We start from the raw sequence: 19,729 nt of genomic DNA on the forward strand, positions 1-19,729 counted from the left end.
TGCCAGCAGCTTGCACCACAAACACACTAAACGTGCTACAACCAGACAGCCGTACCTCAAAGTCTCAGGGGAATGATGGTCAGTCAAAAGGGATTGTCACCAGACAAGTCAGTCAATCATGGACACTGTCCAATCTCCAAAGAGCTTGCACACTTGGGATGGTGGAACATAGTCAGTCCTGTAGTTCCAATGCAACTAGGCTGAGGATTAGCAGTAAATCAGATGGGGAACTGCACCACAGAGAACAATCAGGTCATCAGTCAGAATTGTTGCTCCAAATCAGTCCAGCTAATAGTTCATCATCATCATCAGCGGCATGACAAATCGTTGGGACTAGGGCTCAGGGAGACCTAAGACCTAATGTTGGGAGGCCAAGACTTAAATGAAAGAGTTAAATGGAAACAACATGAAGATCTTGAGAGGTCATTTAGATTAACAGACTGAGCCTAAGACTCACTCTGTGAAGCAGGGCCTATGTTCTGTTCAACTCTCTTCCATCGTACACTGGTGATTAGGAGTAGGTGAACTGTTTTATTTGTTATCTGAGGAAACACGCTTTATTCATGAGTGATGAGACATCTTTTAAAGGAGCAATTGCCTTAATCAGACACTCACAGGTTTTACATTTTTCTGATCATAGAATTCTGCATGCAAAATGCATGCAGTGATCGACTATATCAAAACAAATCCTGGCCGTAAGAAATTTTGACCATATAGTTTTATTATGGGCATTGATCACTGACATCTTTGTGAAGAAAGTAATCACGGATATCCATAAAAATGGCATACGGGAGTCACAATTCACAAAGACAATTCAAGATATCACAGGCTACATGCATGAGGGCATGGAGCAAATTTCCGCTCACCTTAAACTGTATTTGACAACATGTTCTCAAGTGCAATGATGCCTTTCTTGGTGACATAGCTGGGGGGTGGGGCTCAGTGATAGTACTGTGCAAAATCTCCAATTGTACTTGCAATGTTCTGGCTTGTCATAGTCATAGCAACATACAGCATGGAAACAGACCCTTCAATCCAACTTGTCCATGTTGACCAGATATCCTCGATGAATGTATTCCCATTTGCTAGTATTTGCCCCAAATCCCTCCAAACCCTTCCTCTTCTTCATATACCCACCTTGATGTATTTTAAATGTTGTAACTGTACTAGCCTCCACCAGTTCCTCTGGTAGCTCCTTCCATACATGCACCATCCTCTATGTGAAGAAGTTGCCCCTTTACGTCCCTTTTAAATCTTTCCACTCTCACCATAAACCTATGCCCTCTAGTTTTGCACTACCCCACCCCAGGAAAAAGACTTTGTCTACTTACCCTATCCATGCCCCTTATGGAGATTTCATAAACCTCTTTAAGATGATCCCTTAGCCGACGGCTCAGCAGAAAAAATAACACCAGCCTATTCAGCCTCTTCCTATAGCTCAAACCCTACAACCCTGGCAACATCCTTGTAAATCTTTTCTGAGCCATTTCAAGTTTCATAACATCCTTCCTATAGCAGGGAGACCAGAATTGCTACATACATTAGAAAAAAGGTTGATCTACAGGCATTCCATGACCCTCCCTAACAGGCCTGCCATTGGATTCAGAATAACGTTCAACTGTCATTTGCATCTGATGCAAATGTTGACCGCTCACATTATTAAGAGCCTGCTTGTGTTTCCGATATTCCCAAAAAAGGTGATGTAAAGAGGCAATACATTTATGTTTGTAAGGTTCTATTTTCAGTCATGTGGCCAAAAAACAACATGAGGTAACTCACTAGACTTTACAGAAAGAAATCCTCCATGAAAGGCCGTAAAATGCAGACTTAGGATGAATTTTACCAAAAATTGCTATTCTATAAAATAGCAAGAGCAATGAAATACTGAGGGATCTGGGGATATCCTCGTGCATGAATTGCAAAATATTAGTAATCAAATATAGCAAAAAAACTAAGAAAAATAAAATGTGGAAATGTCTTATATGGAGGAATTTGACAGGCCAGATTTGCATCAGTTGGAATTTAGAAGAACAAGGTGTGACTTGGTACGTACAAGATTCTGAAAGGAATTGACAGGGTGGATGCTAAAAGGATGTTTACTTTTGTGGGAGAATTTAGCACTATGGGTCACTGTTTGAAAATAAATAAGGAATTGCTGCTTTAAGACACAAGGAGCAATGCTTTCTCTGAGAGGGCTGTGATCCTTTGAAATGCTTTTTATGAAAATATGGTGTAAGCAGAGTCTTTGAATATTTTTAAGGTAGAAATACATAGATTCTTGATTGTCAGGTTAGGCAGGTATGTGGAATAATCATATCATCCATGATCTTATTGAATGGCAGTGCAGTTTCAAGGGATCATGTGGCTTACTAAGTGGTTCCTAATTTGTATGTATGTATTTAATGATAAATTTCTAATAGAGGAGTAACGCAAAAGGAATGTACCTTTCATTTTTTTGGCTCCTTGATCCATGTGTAATTTTTTTCAAAATCATTTTCTAATTCCAACAATGTCTCAAAATGAAACAAAAGTTTTTGCCTCTATTACTCTAAAGGTCACTGTACCAGAAGAACTAAACTCAGTACATAAATCAACAGTCATGTGCACGTGTATGACTTAAGATACTTCCTGCAAGATGTGACAAAGATTGATTTGCAAGTGTACAGCTCTACGTTTTTACCAGTAAGAACTTCATGTAAAGAGCTAGCATCTGGCTTAAGTTGTCCTATGTGACGTGCCTCCAAATCAACCAGAATTATGCTACCTAGTACCAACTAGCAACTTCTTCATTCTAGAACTACAGATCTATAATGCAACAAGTTCCACGGCTTCAACACAGCATGCCAGGCAACACACTACAATTCTCCTTTTGCTTCCTTATCCACATTTGGCATTGACACACGCTACATTCTTGAAGCAACATTTTATCAATGAGATAACTTACTTAAATAAAAATATAGATTCACACAGCACAGAACAGACCCTTAGGACCAACTTGTCCACACCAACCAAACATCCCAATCTGACCTAGTCACATTTGGCCCATAGCCCTCTAAACTCTTGCTATTCAAATACCCAGCCTTTTAAATGTTGTAACTGTACTCACTTCCACCACTTCCTCTGACATAAAACACTCTTTCCAAAAAAAAAAATCAGCTTCATTACTCTTTTTCTATTGGTGACAGTAAATTCAATAAATTCTTCCATTACCAACACGACTTATTTCTATCTCAACAACGCTGTCCACTTACAGGTCTTAAGTGGTCCATGATTTTCACATCTCTGAATCTGTTTGCTCAATATTCTTATTGCAGGCTTTCCAACTCCTTCTTGTGCAACCTTCAACTATCCCAACACACTATTACCTATTTTAGACTCTAATTGTTCATTGCTTTGAACTCAAAATCAATTTCCCATCCCAATTCTCTCAAGGTTCCTAGCTTGTTTAAAATTCCGATCAGAGATAATGGAAACTGCAGATGCTGGAGAATCCAAGATAACAACAAGCGTGAAGCTGGGTGAACACAGCAGGCCAAGCAGCATCTCAGGAGCACAAAAGCTGATGTTTCGGGCCTAGACCCTTCATCGGGCTCTGATGAAGGGTCTAGGCCTGAAACGTCAGCTTTTGTGCTCTGAGATGCTGCTTGGCCTGCTGTGTTCATCCAGCTTCACACTTTGTTCACTGGTTTAAAATTCCATCCAGTTTTATTTCCCATCTTGACTGGGGTCTCTGTCCATTCTCATTTCTTTTGCCTAGGCTCCTGTTCTTTGGAATTCCCTTTCCGTGACTTTCAATTTTTCTTTCTAGTTTTTGGGCTATTCTGAAAATCCAAAAGCAAAACACAAAGTGCTGAAAATCTAGGGTCAGGGCAGAAAATGCTGGAAGTATTGTGATGGCCGTGGAAAAAGTGAGACAGAGTTAGCTGTTCAGGTCATTGACCCTGTTTTGATGAAGATCATCGAGCTGAGGCGTGCTTCTGTTTCACTCTCTGCAAAGGCTATCAAATTTGCAGCATTTTGTGCTTTTCATAGAAGCCCTACAGTGTGGAAGCAGGCCATTCATCCTGTTGAGTCCACAATAACCCTCCAAAGAGCAGTCCACCCAGACCCACTCCCATATTCACTCTTTAACCCCAAATTTGCCACAATTAACCCACGTAGCCTCCATATCCCAGGACAGATTATGGGCAATTTAGCATGGCCAATCCACCTAATCTGTACATTTTATTTATTAAAATTCCAACAGCTATTCGCTTCCATAATTCACAACTTATTCACCTTGATTAATCTTTTCTCCACAAACTGTCAATTATCACAGGCCACCTTCCTTTATAAAAAAAGTTACACAATATTATAGCAATTACTATATTTTCTCCTTTAAAAAGTATAGAACAATGAAGACCATTCTGGCTAACAATATTTTAATTTTTAATGCTTACAAAGTGTAACATGTTACAGAGAACAGGTTGGAATAGTAAGTCAGTATTAGTGATGTGTTGAGTGTGAAACTAATATATAAAACTGGGAAAGTTGCCAATATTACCTCAAGTGCAGGCAGTTTGGACAGTCTTCTTCCATTTGTAGTCATGACACAATAACATATATGGTCAATGTCAAGATAATAAAATGTGAGACTGGATGAACACAGCAGGCCAAGCATTTCAGGAGCTTTTGTGCTCCTGAGATGCTGCTTGGCCTGCTGTGTTCATCCAGCCTCACATTTTATTATCTTGGAATTCTCCAGCATCTGCAGTTCCCATCATCTCTGGTCTATGTCAAGGTTCTTTTCAGTCTCAAGAAATACCAGTAAATTCAGCAGTTGCAACCGAAGTATAGTCAGAAACACAGAATGTTATAACACAGGAGGATTTGGCACACTGTGCCAGATTTCAAAGATGTATCCAATTAATCCATGTCTCCTGCTGGTTCCCTAAACACCAGAGTTTCCTCCAAGTCTACATTCAATTCCTTTTTGAAAGTTATCGATGATCTTGCATAAGGATGCCAATGTTTTTCTATCCTTTATTACAAAAGGGACTGAATGTACAAGTAAAGATGTTATGCTTCAAAAGAAAATGGACTATGTAAAAGTACAGCAAGAGCAAGCATAATTTCTTAGTTTCTAATCCTCTGAAATGCTTAGTAAGTCACTCTGTTCAGAGGCAATTATGAAGAAGCAACAATTGCTGGACTTGCCAGCAATGCCCAAATCCCATGAAAGATCAAATAAGGGAAAAACTTAATCTCTAATATTTCTGCAAAGACAGTAAAATAAAACAAAATAAACAAAAGTACCAATTATATTTCCGCTAGTAGTTACTGTTCAATGTTGAGGTTGTAATTATGAAGAAAATAGACTTTCCTCCATGTACAAGGGCGGTCTAATATAAAAGTTCAAAAGCAGCACACAAATAACTTACACTGGTTATTAAATTAAGGTGCTTAACTATAGGACAGTCATCAAAAAAAAAATTGAAGAGCTAAACGTAACTCTTTCAGAAAGCTGAAACAGGAATGTTGAACTACATCACCACCTTCAGTACCAAATCATTCTACATTTAAATTTTGGAGTGCATTATGCTATTGACTTTTGGGGCAAATTGTTGCTGGAAAGGGGACTGAATAGGAATTAAAGACAAAGAAAGGAAATAAAATCATTGAAGAAAGGAAATAAGATTAGAGTAGACAGAGTTAAACAATTTTATCTTTGGCCTTCTCCAAACTGGAAATTTTCTTGAAACCCTCAGGGATTCTGTTTTAACTCTAATGATGAATTTGCGAACTGATGGAACGTCTAACATTATATTATCCACCCCAGCTAAAATATCCAAGCCAAACATAGCCTTTTGATTCAGACACACAGAACCTGATCTTAGAAGAAACAAGGCCTACCTTGTTTGTTCTTCGTCTATTCTAACACGTTATGACGCAGGATCTAATTTCCTGACCATCCATAATTCCAGACAATTTATACATCAACTCTTTTATTTTGCAAACAAGTTAGCATCTTTTAAGATATATTTGGACAGGTACATGGATGGGCAGGGAGCAAATGGACACAGACCGTTAGAAAATAGATGACAGGTCAGACAGAGGATCTTGATCGGCGCAGGCTTGGAGGGCCGAAGGGCCTGTTCCTGTGCTGTAGGTTACTTTGTTCTTTGTTCTTCTTTCAGGTGCTTACTCCATTCTGTCAAGCACACATTCTTTATCAACATCAAACATAGGAAAGCAAATCGTAAGACAAAGCATCTAAGTACACCATGCTTGGGAAGAACAGGAGACAATGGATTTGTAAGGTCCCAACCTCTTCACTACTGGGGCTTCCTTGCCTCACTTTTCAATCTGCAATAAACTAACTTGTTTGCCTTACTCTCCCTTTCCAAAACTTTAAAGGTACGAGGACTAGAAAGCCACACTCCCCATCTGCAAATGTTTCTTATGCATGCATATTGTTTCCCGGAACAAACTATACTTTTAAAAATTCCTACTTACATTTTGAACCAATCTATTGAGTACGTCCAGTTTAAGAACGGCAGCTTCACAAACCCATCTTCATCAGTTTCATTCAACGACCTCTGGTTAAGGCAGGAGATCGTAATATGACTGAGACACTGAAAATTAATATGGAACCACGGTTTAAGGGGATAAGGTTTTCTTACAATATAATTTAATCCAGAGGGTTTACACCACACACTTGAAAATTATACAAGGGCATACCAGTACAGATGTGGGGAGAAAAACATGTCAAGCATTAACAGCTTTGAAAACAGTTTATCGTGTACAACAGATGGAACTGTTAAAACTGAACGCCTTGGGAACTAGATGCACTGTACATCACAGTACATAAGTAAGATTTGTTATTCGAAAGGAAGACTGCTGGCTAAAGCGTGCTTGACTTATGTTGTAATAAGCAGATATTGTGGAATCTTAAATTATCATAATTCATTCGAGATTAGACTTCCAAGTAGACTTCAGCATACAAACATGTAACTACACAAAGCCTTGATCTAAAAACAATACAAATATCAGTAAAAGAGTTTGGCATAAACCAAACTTCAAACACGTGTAATGATAATCACACATACATCACATTTGCCAACTGGATAAATGCTTGAATTAGAAAACATACCACAGAAAGTTTCTACACTGTGCTGTTCCAGCAACACATGTAACTCACAGATACAATGCTTCATTTGGCTTACTGTAAATGCTAAATGTTACACATTAACTTATTAATGGACAGGTTGCAGAAACAAGCAGTGACAGCACAGAGCTCGTGGTGCATCCTTTCAACTTAAACTCAAGAATTTAAGAGCAAGTTATATTTGTAATCTTTTAAAAAATGTCAATCTGAAGATGGCAAATCTTTACTGGTTATAGGGCAACATATTGTGTGGTACCGAGCAATTCTAAACTGGAAGGTAATAAAAGGTGAGGCTGGATGAACACAGCAGGCCCAGCAGCATCTCAGGAGCACAAAAGCTGACGTTTCCGGTCTAGACCCTTCATCAGAGCTCCTGAGATGCTGCTGGGCCTGCTGTGTTCATCCAGCCTCACATTTTATTATCTTGGATTCTCCAGCATCTGCAGTTCCCATTATCACTAAACTGGAAGGTCCCTAGTCCTATGACCCACCTGCATTGTATCAGCTGATCCCAGACGGGGCTGAAACTGGTCTTACTTTTTTGAGCTAGGGATAAGAATCAGATAGGATTCTAATTTTGTTCGCTACCCAGAAACTTGTACTGGAAGCACATGTACACAGTGACCAAGGATATGTCTGTTTCAAAGAACAGCTACATCAGACTCAATTCCTCTCACCACAGTTGCTGCCAAACCTGCTTAGTTTCTGCAGCACTTTCTGATTTCATTAAGAACAGGTCTGGTTGTGATCCAGATACAGTGTACTCCAATGCTTAAGTTAGGTCCACTTACTTGGATAAGTTACTGAAGGGCTATTTATCACCCTTGTTGCAGAACAGGATGGCACAACAAACTTTAGGAAAGATTGGGATGGAAATAAAACAAAAACAGAAAAACAGATTCAAACTAAACTCCTTAATTAAGATCTTAATTTTAAATTCAATTTTACACAGTGTCAAAACTTTCAGTTCTCTATTAGCATGTTATAAAAGAACTGGTCAATTAAAGACACAAGAATCAAAACTCTACCAACAATTTTCAAAGGAAAGGAATACGAACTTATAACCAGTATAGAGACAAACATGGAAGTGGGATACAGAAGATTAGCTTCTTATAAACAAAATAAAAACTAGCTAGATGGTAAACATTTAGTGAACAAAGAAGAATCTAAAACATGAGTGTATCTGATCTTTCTGTAGGACATTTTGGCACATTAATGTTTTTATTAAGGCACATGACATTGGCAAAAAGAAGGCTGAGGTAAGTTATAAGCAACTAGACTCCACATTTAACAATATATTTGTCCATGGTGCAGTACTGCTTCCTGGAGGGAGACCGTGCTTTGTAAGTACCATTTTCAGTCAGCTTTTAGCTTGTTTCCTCTTCATTACCAGTTCAGCCAATAGTTTGTATCTGATTATGCATTCTTCCTGCAAGACAATAATAAAAAAAAAGTTGAGTGTGTTTAATAAGCAAGCTACAGCTACAAGTTGCCTTTTAAAGCTTGATCAACATCAATAATGCTGACAGGGAGTTTGCAAAGAAAAGAAAAAATGAGTATTTAGAACTGAAGCAAGTTTGAAAAGGTGCCAAAGACTTAGTCAAGAAGTGATTTTATTAGAATCTGAAAAGGACACTGCTGAGAAGTAATTCCAAGTGTGGACAACATCTTCACATCTTTGTTACTATCCAATTTTCCTTTTTCAAAACACCTCTGGCTGGTCTCCCATCTTTTACCACCCATTAAAGAGTTCCATCCAAACCGCTACTGCTGATTTTCTAATTTATACAAAGTCGCATTCACCTGTCACCCTTGTGCTTGCTGACCTACACTGGTTGCTAGTTGGGAAATGCCTCAGCTTTAAAATTCTTATCCTTGTTTTCAAATTCCACTGTGGCCTTATGCACTCATCATCTCTGTAACTCCTCCAATTCTATAAACTTCTGAGATAACTGTGGTCCTCATTTAAAAACAGGGAATGTTGAGCAGACATTTAATTCAGATGAAGAAAAATATGACTTCTGAATAGTTGATAGAAAGGACCTTTTCACTTAGAAGAGGTCATTAGCAAAGGGACACAGAGTTGGAGAAAAATCTTTCTTGTCCACAGGATGTTGGTCAGGAAATCACTCCCTGAAAAGGGCAATGGATTCATGAATTCTAATCAGATTTTCTGAAATGGCAGTGACAAAAGGGATGAATGGCTGTCCTCTAAAATGTCTGATTTAAGGTGACACCCTTAGAGAACTGAAGTTCTTCTTGGAGCCCCAGAAATTAGAAGTTACAACAAGAGTGCAGCAGGGAGTCAGGTATCCATGCTAACGCAGGGAAAGAATTCCAGACTCCCTCCACCGTTCCTGAGATAAGCCCTTTTCTGCAGTCTGAGCAGAAAAGTATGCCTAAGAGCAGATTTGTTAAAATTGACTTAAAGACTCAGTAAGGATAGATGTAAAAATATGGTTATAATGGCCCTGTTTACTTGCACATTGCAAACCATTAAAGTGGAAGGATTGAAAGGCACAATAAATGAGCAAAATCCACTCGACGAGATTAAATAAATTTGGGCAATCTCCGGTTGTAAATTTGTGAACAGTTTGCTCTTGAGAAGGTGGTGGCCATCTTCACAGATTCTAGTGATTCAAAGAAGTGGTTTTTCAACACCTCCTCAAAGGAAATTAGGACTGTGCAATAAATGCTGTTCTGGACAACACCCATCCTGTGAATAAATATAAAAAAAACTTAACCTAAATTAAATTTTAAAAAAAGACCATAATGCATTCTGCTCACTAATCAAAAAAAACAGACAGAATTATTTGGGCTCGAAAAAGTGGGTACCAAAAGCAGGATAATTCATAATGACAAGTTCACGTTGATGCAAGTGAAGTACTGGAAAATAGTTGTGCACTGGGTAACCTGGCCAAATTTGATATGGGCATTATAACTTCATGGACCTTTTAACAGGCAGTACTTATCATTTAGTTTATAATTAAAGGAATTACATAGTTAAGTTCTGTTACCTCCACTCCACACTATTGTTTCTCGCTGATTTCACCAAGTCATGATCTCAACTATGCATTCCAACCAACTGTGCTGTTTTTATCAACTGGCCACTATAAAGCATGTTGTAATAAATGCTGAATTGTTTTGCTTCTCCACTTAGAGAAAGGGATGTAGTGGTGGAGTGGTAATGTCACCGGACTAGAGATCCAGAAACCTGGCTAAGTTAATGTTCCTTGGACATGGATTCAAATCCCATCGTTACAGATGGTGAAATTAGGATTACATTAAATAAAAAGACATGAAAAGAAAAGCTAGCTCAACAGTGACCATATAAATACAATCAACTGTTTCAAAAACCCATTTGGTTTGCTACAGTTCTTCAGATCTACCACCTTTACCCGAATTGGTTTATATGCGACTCCAGATCCACAGCAATGTGGTTGATTCTTAACAGACCTCTGGGCAATCAGTGCTGGCCTAGCCAGCAACACATCCTGTGAACGAATTTGTATGTGTTCAAATTTAAAAAGTCCTTGAACCTCTACACTATAGCACCACATCTGTTTCCACATATTCCATTTTAAAGGATGTAAAATCTTGAAACCGGCATTCAAATTGGACAGTTATGGACCAATTTATGCATATACATACTTTGGCAGCAGAGCAGCAAGGGAAAGAAGACAGACTAAAAGGAAGTAGGAGTTACCATCCAAAAAAAAGTTCTCATTTCCCCACCTAAAAGTTGCATTTATATATTTGGAGTTTGAACTCTTTACAGGAACATCTTTTTTAAATTACAATATTTTAATTACAGATATTTAAATTAATTTGTTTTATATTTAGTACCAAAACCATTCAAGTTATTTTGAAACAAAGAACCAAAACAGAAATGTACAAACTGACAAACTGTGAGGCAGTTTTGTAAGGATGATGGATTTAGATGTGCCATTAATAGAGGACGTACTTTTGTTTTTCCTGGTACACATTTTGCTATTTTGTCCCAGCGTTCAGAAGTCCCTTTTGGATACTGTTGCAAGGCTAATTCAAGCAGTTTTTGTTGATTTTGATTCCATAATTCAGCAATTTCTTCTGAAGATTGTATCTTCCATTTCCTTTTCTTCTCCTCATCACTATCATCATCCAGTTCTGTGTTATCAAAGTCTCTTTGGCGCCTTCCTTTCAGTTTATGTTCAATTTCATCTTGAATCATAACAGTTCTCTCTGATGTTTTTGCAATTTTTCGTTTCCGTGGTCTAGTCTCTGTGGACAATGCCTCAGTGTAGTTATCTTGTTCATCTGCATTTTCAAATTCATTTTCTTTTTCAACTTCCTCATCTCTTTTAGTGATTATGTGGTCAGGCAGGACTGTTTCACGTTTGGCACTCTTTACAGTCTGGGATACAGACTTCAGATCCAATAGTTTTATTGTTCCTAAATAAAAACAAAAATGGATTAACATTGCACATGGTTTAAGTTTTGATTTAAAACAATATTTGTATGAACAATTTTACCTCTTTACACATATCTATGCAGTGAACATGAGATTATCTGCCACATTATCTTCTAAACCCCCTGCCCCGCCTTGAAAGAACTTTTGCATATAAATGTATCTTTGTCTTCATGTGTCAAAGTTCATGGATGGGTGGACAGGCAGGAGAATTTCAGAATAGTCAAGTCTGGAGGTAACAAACATTATTATAAGGTTTTCACTATTAAATGAGGTTGAAGCATGGAAAGATTCAGATGTGACAAAAATATTAGCACTGGAAACAAGATGGAATCAGCAATTTAATTCAGCAAACAGGATGTAAAGCTTGCAGAGAAATCTGGTTTGGCTACAGATATTAACTGTATTGATAGAAAAGTGTGTGAAAGATACAGAGTTCATGGCAGTGCTTAAAGATTATGGCTTCAATCTTCCTAAAATTTAAGCGGAGAAAAGTAAGGTGTCAGCCAAAACAAAATTCACTGGAAGCATTGAAAGGATTGGATGTTGTTAGCTTATTAGTGGAGGTTGGCCCATTATTTTTCAATTATTTCACAAATGGACAGCAGGAAACTGAACAAGAGGAGGGGGTCAAGGATAAAACCTTGGAGTTTATAGAGGTAACAGTACCTGTGCAAAGAGCAGCTTGTTGAACTGCCTCTGCAATTGGATAACAAACTTCGTACTGGAGTGTAATAAGAGCAATGCCACTGAGGAAGATGATGGGGAACAGGAGATGCAGAAGGATAGTGTTTTAAATCATGTCGAAGGTGGCAAAGAGCTCTCATGTTAGTGATATAAAAGACACATTTTGTGATGCATTTCAGTGCCATGGCAAAGGCAAAGACCTGATTGGTTAGACATGAAGTTAAGATAGTGAGTAAGTTATGGGAAGCTATTTGTTAGAAAGTAATAACTGCAATTTTTGGGTAGCTAATTAAAATTTAATTTGTACACAAACAATAGAGGGTTAATCATGTCAATTAGTGGGGCTTCATGTTCTACTTGTGAGTTGTGGCAAAGGTACACATTCTTCACTGTATTTTGTATTGAATGCATATGACAATAGAAGGATATTGTATTGGTGACCAGAACTGCACACAATATTGCCAATACAGTCTGGCTAAAGTTTTATGCATCTGTAACATAATTTGCCAACCTTTAAATACAATGGCCCAGCCGATAAAGGCATGCTATATGCCTTCTTGACCACTTTGTCCACCCGTATTGGCACTTTCAGGGATCTGTGGAGCTGTATGCCCCAATTTCTCCATACATCAATGCTCCTAAGGGTTCTGCCACTTATTACGTAATTCACATGTGAACTTGATCTTCAAAATGCATCACCTCGCATTTGTCTGGATTAAACTCCATCAGCCATTTCTTGGTCCAAATCTGCAATCTATATCCTGCTGTATCCTTTGACAATCCACCTCACTATCTGCAACTCTGCCAATTTTAGTGTGATCCACAAGCTTACTATTCAGACCACTTACACGTATATCAAACAACAAAAGGTTCCAGCACTGATCCCTGTGGAACATCACTAGTTACTGATCTCCATTCTGAAAAGCACCCTTCGACTGCTATTCTCTGTGTTGTATAACCAAGCTGGTTCTATATCCATCTAGCCAGGACACCCGAGATTGCATGGCACCCTACCTTTTATACAAGCCTCATAAGGAACCTTATCAAATGCCCTTACTACTTACCATGTAGATAACATCCACTGCCCTTCCCTAATCTATCATCTTGTCACTTCCTCAAAAACCTCAATCAAGCCGGTGAGACATGACCTCCCTCGCACAAACCCATGCTGCCGACCACTAACAAGTCCACTCACTTACAAATGTGGGCAAGTCCTGTCTCTCAGTATCTTCTCCAACAGCTTCCCTGCCACTAACATCAGGCTCATCAGCCCGTAATTACCTGGTTTTTCTCTTTTTCCTTTCTTAAAAGAGAGGAACAACATTGGCCATTCTCCAGTCCTCTGGAACCTTGCCTGAGACCAAAGAGGATGCAAAGATATCTGTCAAAGCCCCAGCTATTTCCTTCCTGCCTCCCACTGGGATAGATCCCTCTCTGGTCCTGGGGCCTTCACTACTTAATGCATTTCAATACACCCAAAACTTCATCCCGCATGACCCTCTCTTTGATGAGTACTGACGTAAAGTACTCATTAAGAATCTCACCCACTTTCTTTGGATCCACACAGAACTTCCCTCCTTTATCCTTGCGTGGGCCTACTCTTTCCCTAGCTACCATCTTGATCCTAATCTATGTATAAAGTGCCTTGGGATTCTCCTTAACCCTGCTGGTCAAGGAGATTTCATGGCCCCATTTAGCCCCTTACTTGCTACTTTCTTGATATTCTTCAAGGACATTGTGCGTTTTCAGCATACATAAGGGTCTAGGAAACTACCTTTTTTTGACTAAACTGATAATTTCCCCTGTCATCCAAGGTTTTTGAATTCTGCCATTCTTTTCCTTCATTTTCACAGGAACATGCCTGTCCCACGCTCTAACCAACTGGTCTTTAAAAGACTCCTGCATGTCAGATATGGATTTACGCTTGAAAAGTCACTTCCAATTCATGTTCTCCAATTCTTGCCTAATTCAGTTATAGTTGGCCTTCCCCCATTTTAAACTTTCATCCAAGGTCCACTCTTGCCCTTATACGTAAGTATCTAGAAACATACACAATTAGGGTGACTATTACCAAAATGCTCCCGCACTAAAACTTTGATCACCTGTCTGGGCTAATTTCCCAACATTACGGCCAATATGTCCCCCTCCCTCACTGGACTATCCACATACTATTTAAAAAAAGCCCTCTGGACACACCTAACAAATTGCTCCCCATTTAACCCTCCCATACTAAGTGAGTCCCAATCAATATGGCTAAAGTTAAAATCATCCACCACAATAAACCATGTTATTTTCACATCTTTCTAGAATCTGATTACATATCTCTCCCTCTATCTCCCACTGGCAGTTGGGAGGTCCATAATACAATCTCAGCCTTCTGACTGCACCCTTCCTATTCTGGCATTATGATGTTGAGAAAGTTTTAAATGAAGAATCCTCATACCCGGTGTGCTCGAAACAAAATCTTTGACTTGTTTAGCTTTTGTTGTAACCTATATTAAAAGAAAAATATACAGTTTACTTCTCACTAAGCATTTAATTCATTATAAAATTCAGCCATATGCAGTCACAAGTTTTTTTCAAATTTACAAGCAAAAGCTGTAAACCATTTCAATTTTCGTTACATTCTAGTTTTTCATTTTGTGAATGTTTTTTCTTCAACATTACCAATCTGTCATGTGCTACCACAGGGCTTCCCAAAGTTAGGGTCGTTTGTTTTGAGGTAGCAATGGTTGGCATCGAATTTTGAGTGAGTTCTTACAGCCGTATCATAAGACGATAAGACATAGGAGCAGAAAATAGGCCATTTGACCCATTGAGTCTGCTCTGCCATTCAATCATGGCAGATAATTCCTCAAACCCATTGTCCTGCTTTCTCCCCATATCCCTTGATACTCTTGATAATCAAGAACCTGTCTATTCTGTCTTAAATGTACTCAATGGCCTGGCCTTCACAGCTTTCTACAGCAGTGAATTCCACAGATTCACCATTCTCTGGCTGGAGAAGTTTCTGCTTATCTCTGTTCTAAAAGGTCTTCCCTTGACTCTAAGACTGTGCCCTCGGGTCCTAGTCTCTCCTACCAATGGAAGCATCTTCCTAACATCCTCTCGCCAGGACATTCAGTATTCCGTAAGCTTCATTTAGATCCCCCTCATCCTTCTATACTCCAATGAATATAGTCCCAGAGTCCTCAAACATTCCTCATATGTTAAGCTTCTCATTCCTGGGACCATTCTCGTGAACCTCTTCTTAACCTGGTCCAGGGCAGTACATCCTTCCTGAGATATGGGGCCCAAAACTGCACACAATACTCCAAATGTGGCCTGACTAGAGCCTCAGTAGTATATTGCTGCTTTTATATTCAGGTCCTCTCAAAATAAATGTCCAACATTGCATTTGCCTTCCTGCCTACTGACTCAACCTGCAAATTTACCTTGAGTGTATCTTGGACTAGAACTCCCAAGTCTCTTTGCACTCCAGATTTCTGAATTTTCTCCCCGTTTAGAAAATAGTCCATGTTTTTATTTTTCTCACAATTTGCCACTTCTTCGCCCACTCTCCTAGTCTGTTCAAATCCTTCTGCAGCCTCCCCACCTCCTCAATACTACCTGTCCCTCCACCTATCTTTGTATCTTCTGCAAATTTAGTCATCTCGACCATTAATGTATAAAGTGAAAAGTTGTGGTCCCAACACTGACCCTTGTGGAACACCGCTTGTCACCGGCTGCCATCCTGAGAATGACCCTTTTATCCCCACTCTCTGCTTTCTGCTAGACAGCCAATCATCTATCCATGCTAGCACATTGCCTCTAACACCACAGGCCCTTATCTTACTCAGCAGCCTCATCAGCTTTAACAAGCCTCTGCTCTCTTGGTTCTTCCTGAGGGATCAGGATAATTTTCAAGCCTTGAAACAGGGAAAAAGTTGGGAAGCATCTCTTCGTGACCATACCTAAGTTCACAATCACAAAACCTCTTTCAGACCTAATCCACAAAGATACCTCAAGCATCCTATTGCCCAACCTTTTGCGTGGAATTTGTCAGATTTCATTTAGTCGAGATTGTACTTTTTTTATGAAGAGAACATACATCTTAACCTTTGTGAGCTTATTTGCCTATTGCACACTACCTGACCAAACATAGTTTCAAACCAAACAGCCTGTCCATCAGGAAAACCAGCTACTTCCACTTCCCCAACAAGACGCTGTATTTAAGTATCTTGGTTCAAAAAGTTGGTTTTAAGCAGTGTCTTCAAAGGAGAAAAGTGAGGTGGAGGGAGACTATCCCAGAGCTTGACACCTAGACAACTGAAGGCATAACTTCAATGGGTTTTTTTTGTTGTTCATTCAAAGGATGTGGACATGGCCAGCTGGGCAACCATTTATTGGCTATCCCTAGTTACCCTTGAGAAGGTGGTGGTGAGCTGCTTTCTTGAACAACTACAGTCTATTGGTGTAGGTACACTTAGAATGCTTTAAAGGTGGGAGTTCCAAGGTTTTTACACAGCAATTTTGAAAGAATGACAATATATGTCCAACTCAGCATTGAGTGGCTTAGAGGGAAACTTCCAGGTGGTGATACCTCCATGCATCTTTTGCCCTTGCCTTTCGAGGTAGTAGCAGCCATGTGTTTGAAAGATTCAATTGCGGAGTCTTGGTGAATTTCTGCAGTACGTATTGTAGATGGTAGGCACTGCTGCTATTGAGGGGCAGTGGTGGAGTGAGTAAATGCTTGCGAACATGGTGCCAAACAACCAGTCTGCTTTGTACTGAATGCTGTCAAGCGTCCACGGCTTGGTCAGCTATAGTCATAATGTAAAATATCACCTTGACATTGCAGGTTCAAGCAGCTGCCACAGTGACTGACGCAATCTGTGGCAACAAAACAAAGTTAGTCACTGGGTTCAAAATAAATTGCTAGGCATTCCAAATTCTTAGTGTTATAATGCGGAGGTCAACCCCCCTGTAATAACTAAAACCGAAGCTCCCAAAGAGGTTCGCCCCACCCTATAATCTGTTAACAGTGGTGTGAAGGTGGTATAACATGCCTTCACCTTCAAGCTCAAGGGGAAGGTAAATGAAATGAACTCCTGACAGTCACTCTATAATCAAGAACTAACAGTTTATTTATCTAACTCTAACAGTGAGCAAATTAACCAAGCTTACTATTCTTAATACTCTCAATAAAATCTTCTGGATTTGACTCCTTACTCTAACATTAAACAAATGAACCGAACTACTAACAAAGTAACCCAACAATCCCTAATGCCCCCTCCCCCGGCAACCGCTAACTATTGCCTATAAAACAAATTTCTAATGTTATGCTGTTCTAATAAACACAATTCCCATTTATCTAAATCAAATTTATTTTAAGAACTTAAAACTTAGTCTCTCAAAATTACAGCCAGAATAGGTCTTCCGGAATGTTCAGCGCCTTCTCTGCTGTTCTACAGTCAGAAACACTTTTCTCTGTCAAATTCTTGGTGTCAGAAATATTAGCCATGAGTTCTACTGTACCTTTAGTCTTTTATACCCTTGATGATCTATCAATTCTTACAGTAGAATTGGTCCTAGGTTGTCAAAACCATCAAACTTAAATTTAATTGATTTTCAATCCAGTTACTAGTTGGGTCCACTGCTGTTTGTCATTTTTATAAATGACCTGGATGAGGGCGTAGAAGGATGGGTTAGTAAATTTGCAGATGACACTGAGGTCAGTGGAGTTGTGGAAAGTGATGAAGGATGCTGTAGGTTGCAGAGAGACATAGATAAGCTGCTGAGCTGGGCTGAGAGGTGGCAAATGGAGTTTAATGCAGACAATTGTGAGGTGATGCACTTTGGTAGGAGTAACCAGAAGGCAAAGGACTGGGCTAATGGTAAGATTCTTAGTAGTGTAGATGAGCAGAGAGATCTCTGTGTCCATGTACACAGATCCTTGAAAGTTGCCACCCAGGTTGACAGGGCTGTTAAGAAGGCATACAGTGTTTTAGTTTTTATTAATAGAGGGATCGAGTTCCGGAACCAAGAGGTTATGCTGCAGCTGTACAAAACTCTGGTGCGGCCGCACTTGGAGTATTGTGTACAGTTCTGGTCACCGCATTACAAGAAGGATGTGGAAGCTTTGGAAAGGGTGCAGAGGAGATTTACTAGGATGTTGCCTGGTATGGAGGGAAGGTCTTACGAGGAAAGGCTGAGGGACTTGAGGCTGTTTTCATTAGAGAGAAGAAGGTTGAGAAGTGACTTAATTGAAACATACAAAATAATCAGAGGGTTAGATACGGTGGATAGGGAGAACTTTTTTCCTGGGATGGTGACGGCGAGCATGAGGGGGCATAGCTTTAAATTGAGGGGTGCAAGATATAGGACAGATGTCAGAGGTAGTTTCTTTACTCAGTGAATAGTCAAGGAATGGAACGCTTTGCCTGCAACGGTTGTAGATTCGCCAACTTTAGGTACATTTAAGTCGTCATTGGATAAGCACATGGATGCACATGGAATAGTATAGGTTAGATGGGCTTCAAACAGGTATGACAGGTCGGCACAACTGAGGGCCGAAGGGCCTGTACTGTGCTGTAATGTTCTATATTCTAATCTCTAAGTACCTGGTTTAAATTAATTGGCTGATTCAAACTGGTTGCCTTAATAACAAAACAAAACTGCTGCCTGGGTTGCTAATGCCACAGCCTTTGATACAAATGTTTCAACTTCAGGAGCTCTCTATACATCTGTAGACATTGTCTTTAAAAATCTCCAAGACTACAAAAAGCTACATTATGTTTTCAAGCGATCACGTGCTCTTCCTCCCTAGCATATCACAAACATCACATTCCAACATCTTGCCTTCTAATCCACAAATAATCTAACCAACTTCGAAACACCCACCCCAAGAAAAAAATGAACCATCATGATGAAAAGAGGAATTCATTTTTTTCTTTCCTCGACCTTAATGCCATTATTATTAGACCCATATCTCATTAATCTGGAGTTACACATCTTATACTAATTCTACATACATACAACATTGAACACTACGGTTTCTATCTTATACAGACCTTTTCCTTTTAAACCCGAGATAACTCACCACAATAACATTTTCACAACGCACAACATGTACAATCAAATTAAATGCTTGAAACATAAGGCTCCAATGAAATACTCTGACGTTCTTATCATTAAATCTTTCTAAAAATGTCAAAGGTTTGTGATCAGTGTACACGGTTTGCAACATAAACATTAAATTGTTGTTCAGGCCAGTACCAAACTCAATAACTCTTTTTCAAAGGTTGAATATTTTCTCTGGTATACATTAAGTTTCTTTGAAAATTAACAGGTCAGCCTTTCAATTCCACAATCATCCTCTTGTAATAACATAGCTCCAACCCCCACGTTGCTTGTGTCGATTGTGACTTTTTTGGGTTTCAAGGAATTTGGTGTGGCTAAAACTGGTA

At 39.2% G+C, this 19,729-nt stretch overlaps 1 protein-coding gene across 1 annotated transcript in view; it reads right to left on the bottom strand.

The window, feature by feature from the left end:
- Nucleotides 1–6,648: 6,648 nt before the first annotated feature.
- dnajc1 (DnaJ (Hsp40) homolog, subfamily C, member 1) overlaps nucleotides 6,649–19,729 on the bottom strand; it is a 180,429-nt gene continuing 167,348 nt past the window's right edge. Inside the window, exons 10-12 of the mRNA XM_048556105.2 lie at nucleotides 14,725–14,773; nucleotides 11,112–11,578; nucleotides 6,649–8,576 (exon numbers count right to left, since the gene is read on the bottom strand). Of these exons, the coding sequence (XP_048412062.1) occupies nucleotides 8,508–8,576; nucleotides 11,112–11,578; nucleotides 14,725–14,773 (585 nt within the window). The 3' untranslated portion in view covers nucleotides 6,649–8,507. The remainder of the gene's footprint in view (nucleotides 8,577–11,111; nucleotides 11,579–14,724; nucleotides 14,774–19,729) is intronic.

This window comes from Stegostoma tigrinum, chromosome 2 (genome assembly GCF_030684315.1).
Source record: "Stegostoma tigrinum isolate sSteTig4 chromosome 2, sSteTig4.hap1, whole genome shotgun sequence".
Lineage (NCBI taxonomy): Eukaryota > Metazoa > Chordata > Chondrichthyes > Orectolobiformes > Stegostomatidae > Stegostoma > Stegostoma tigrinum.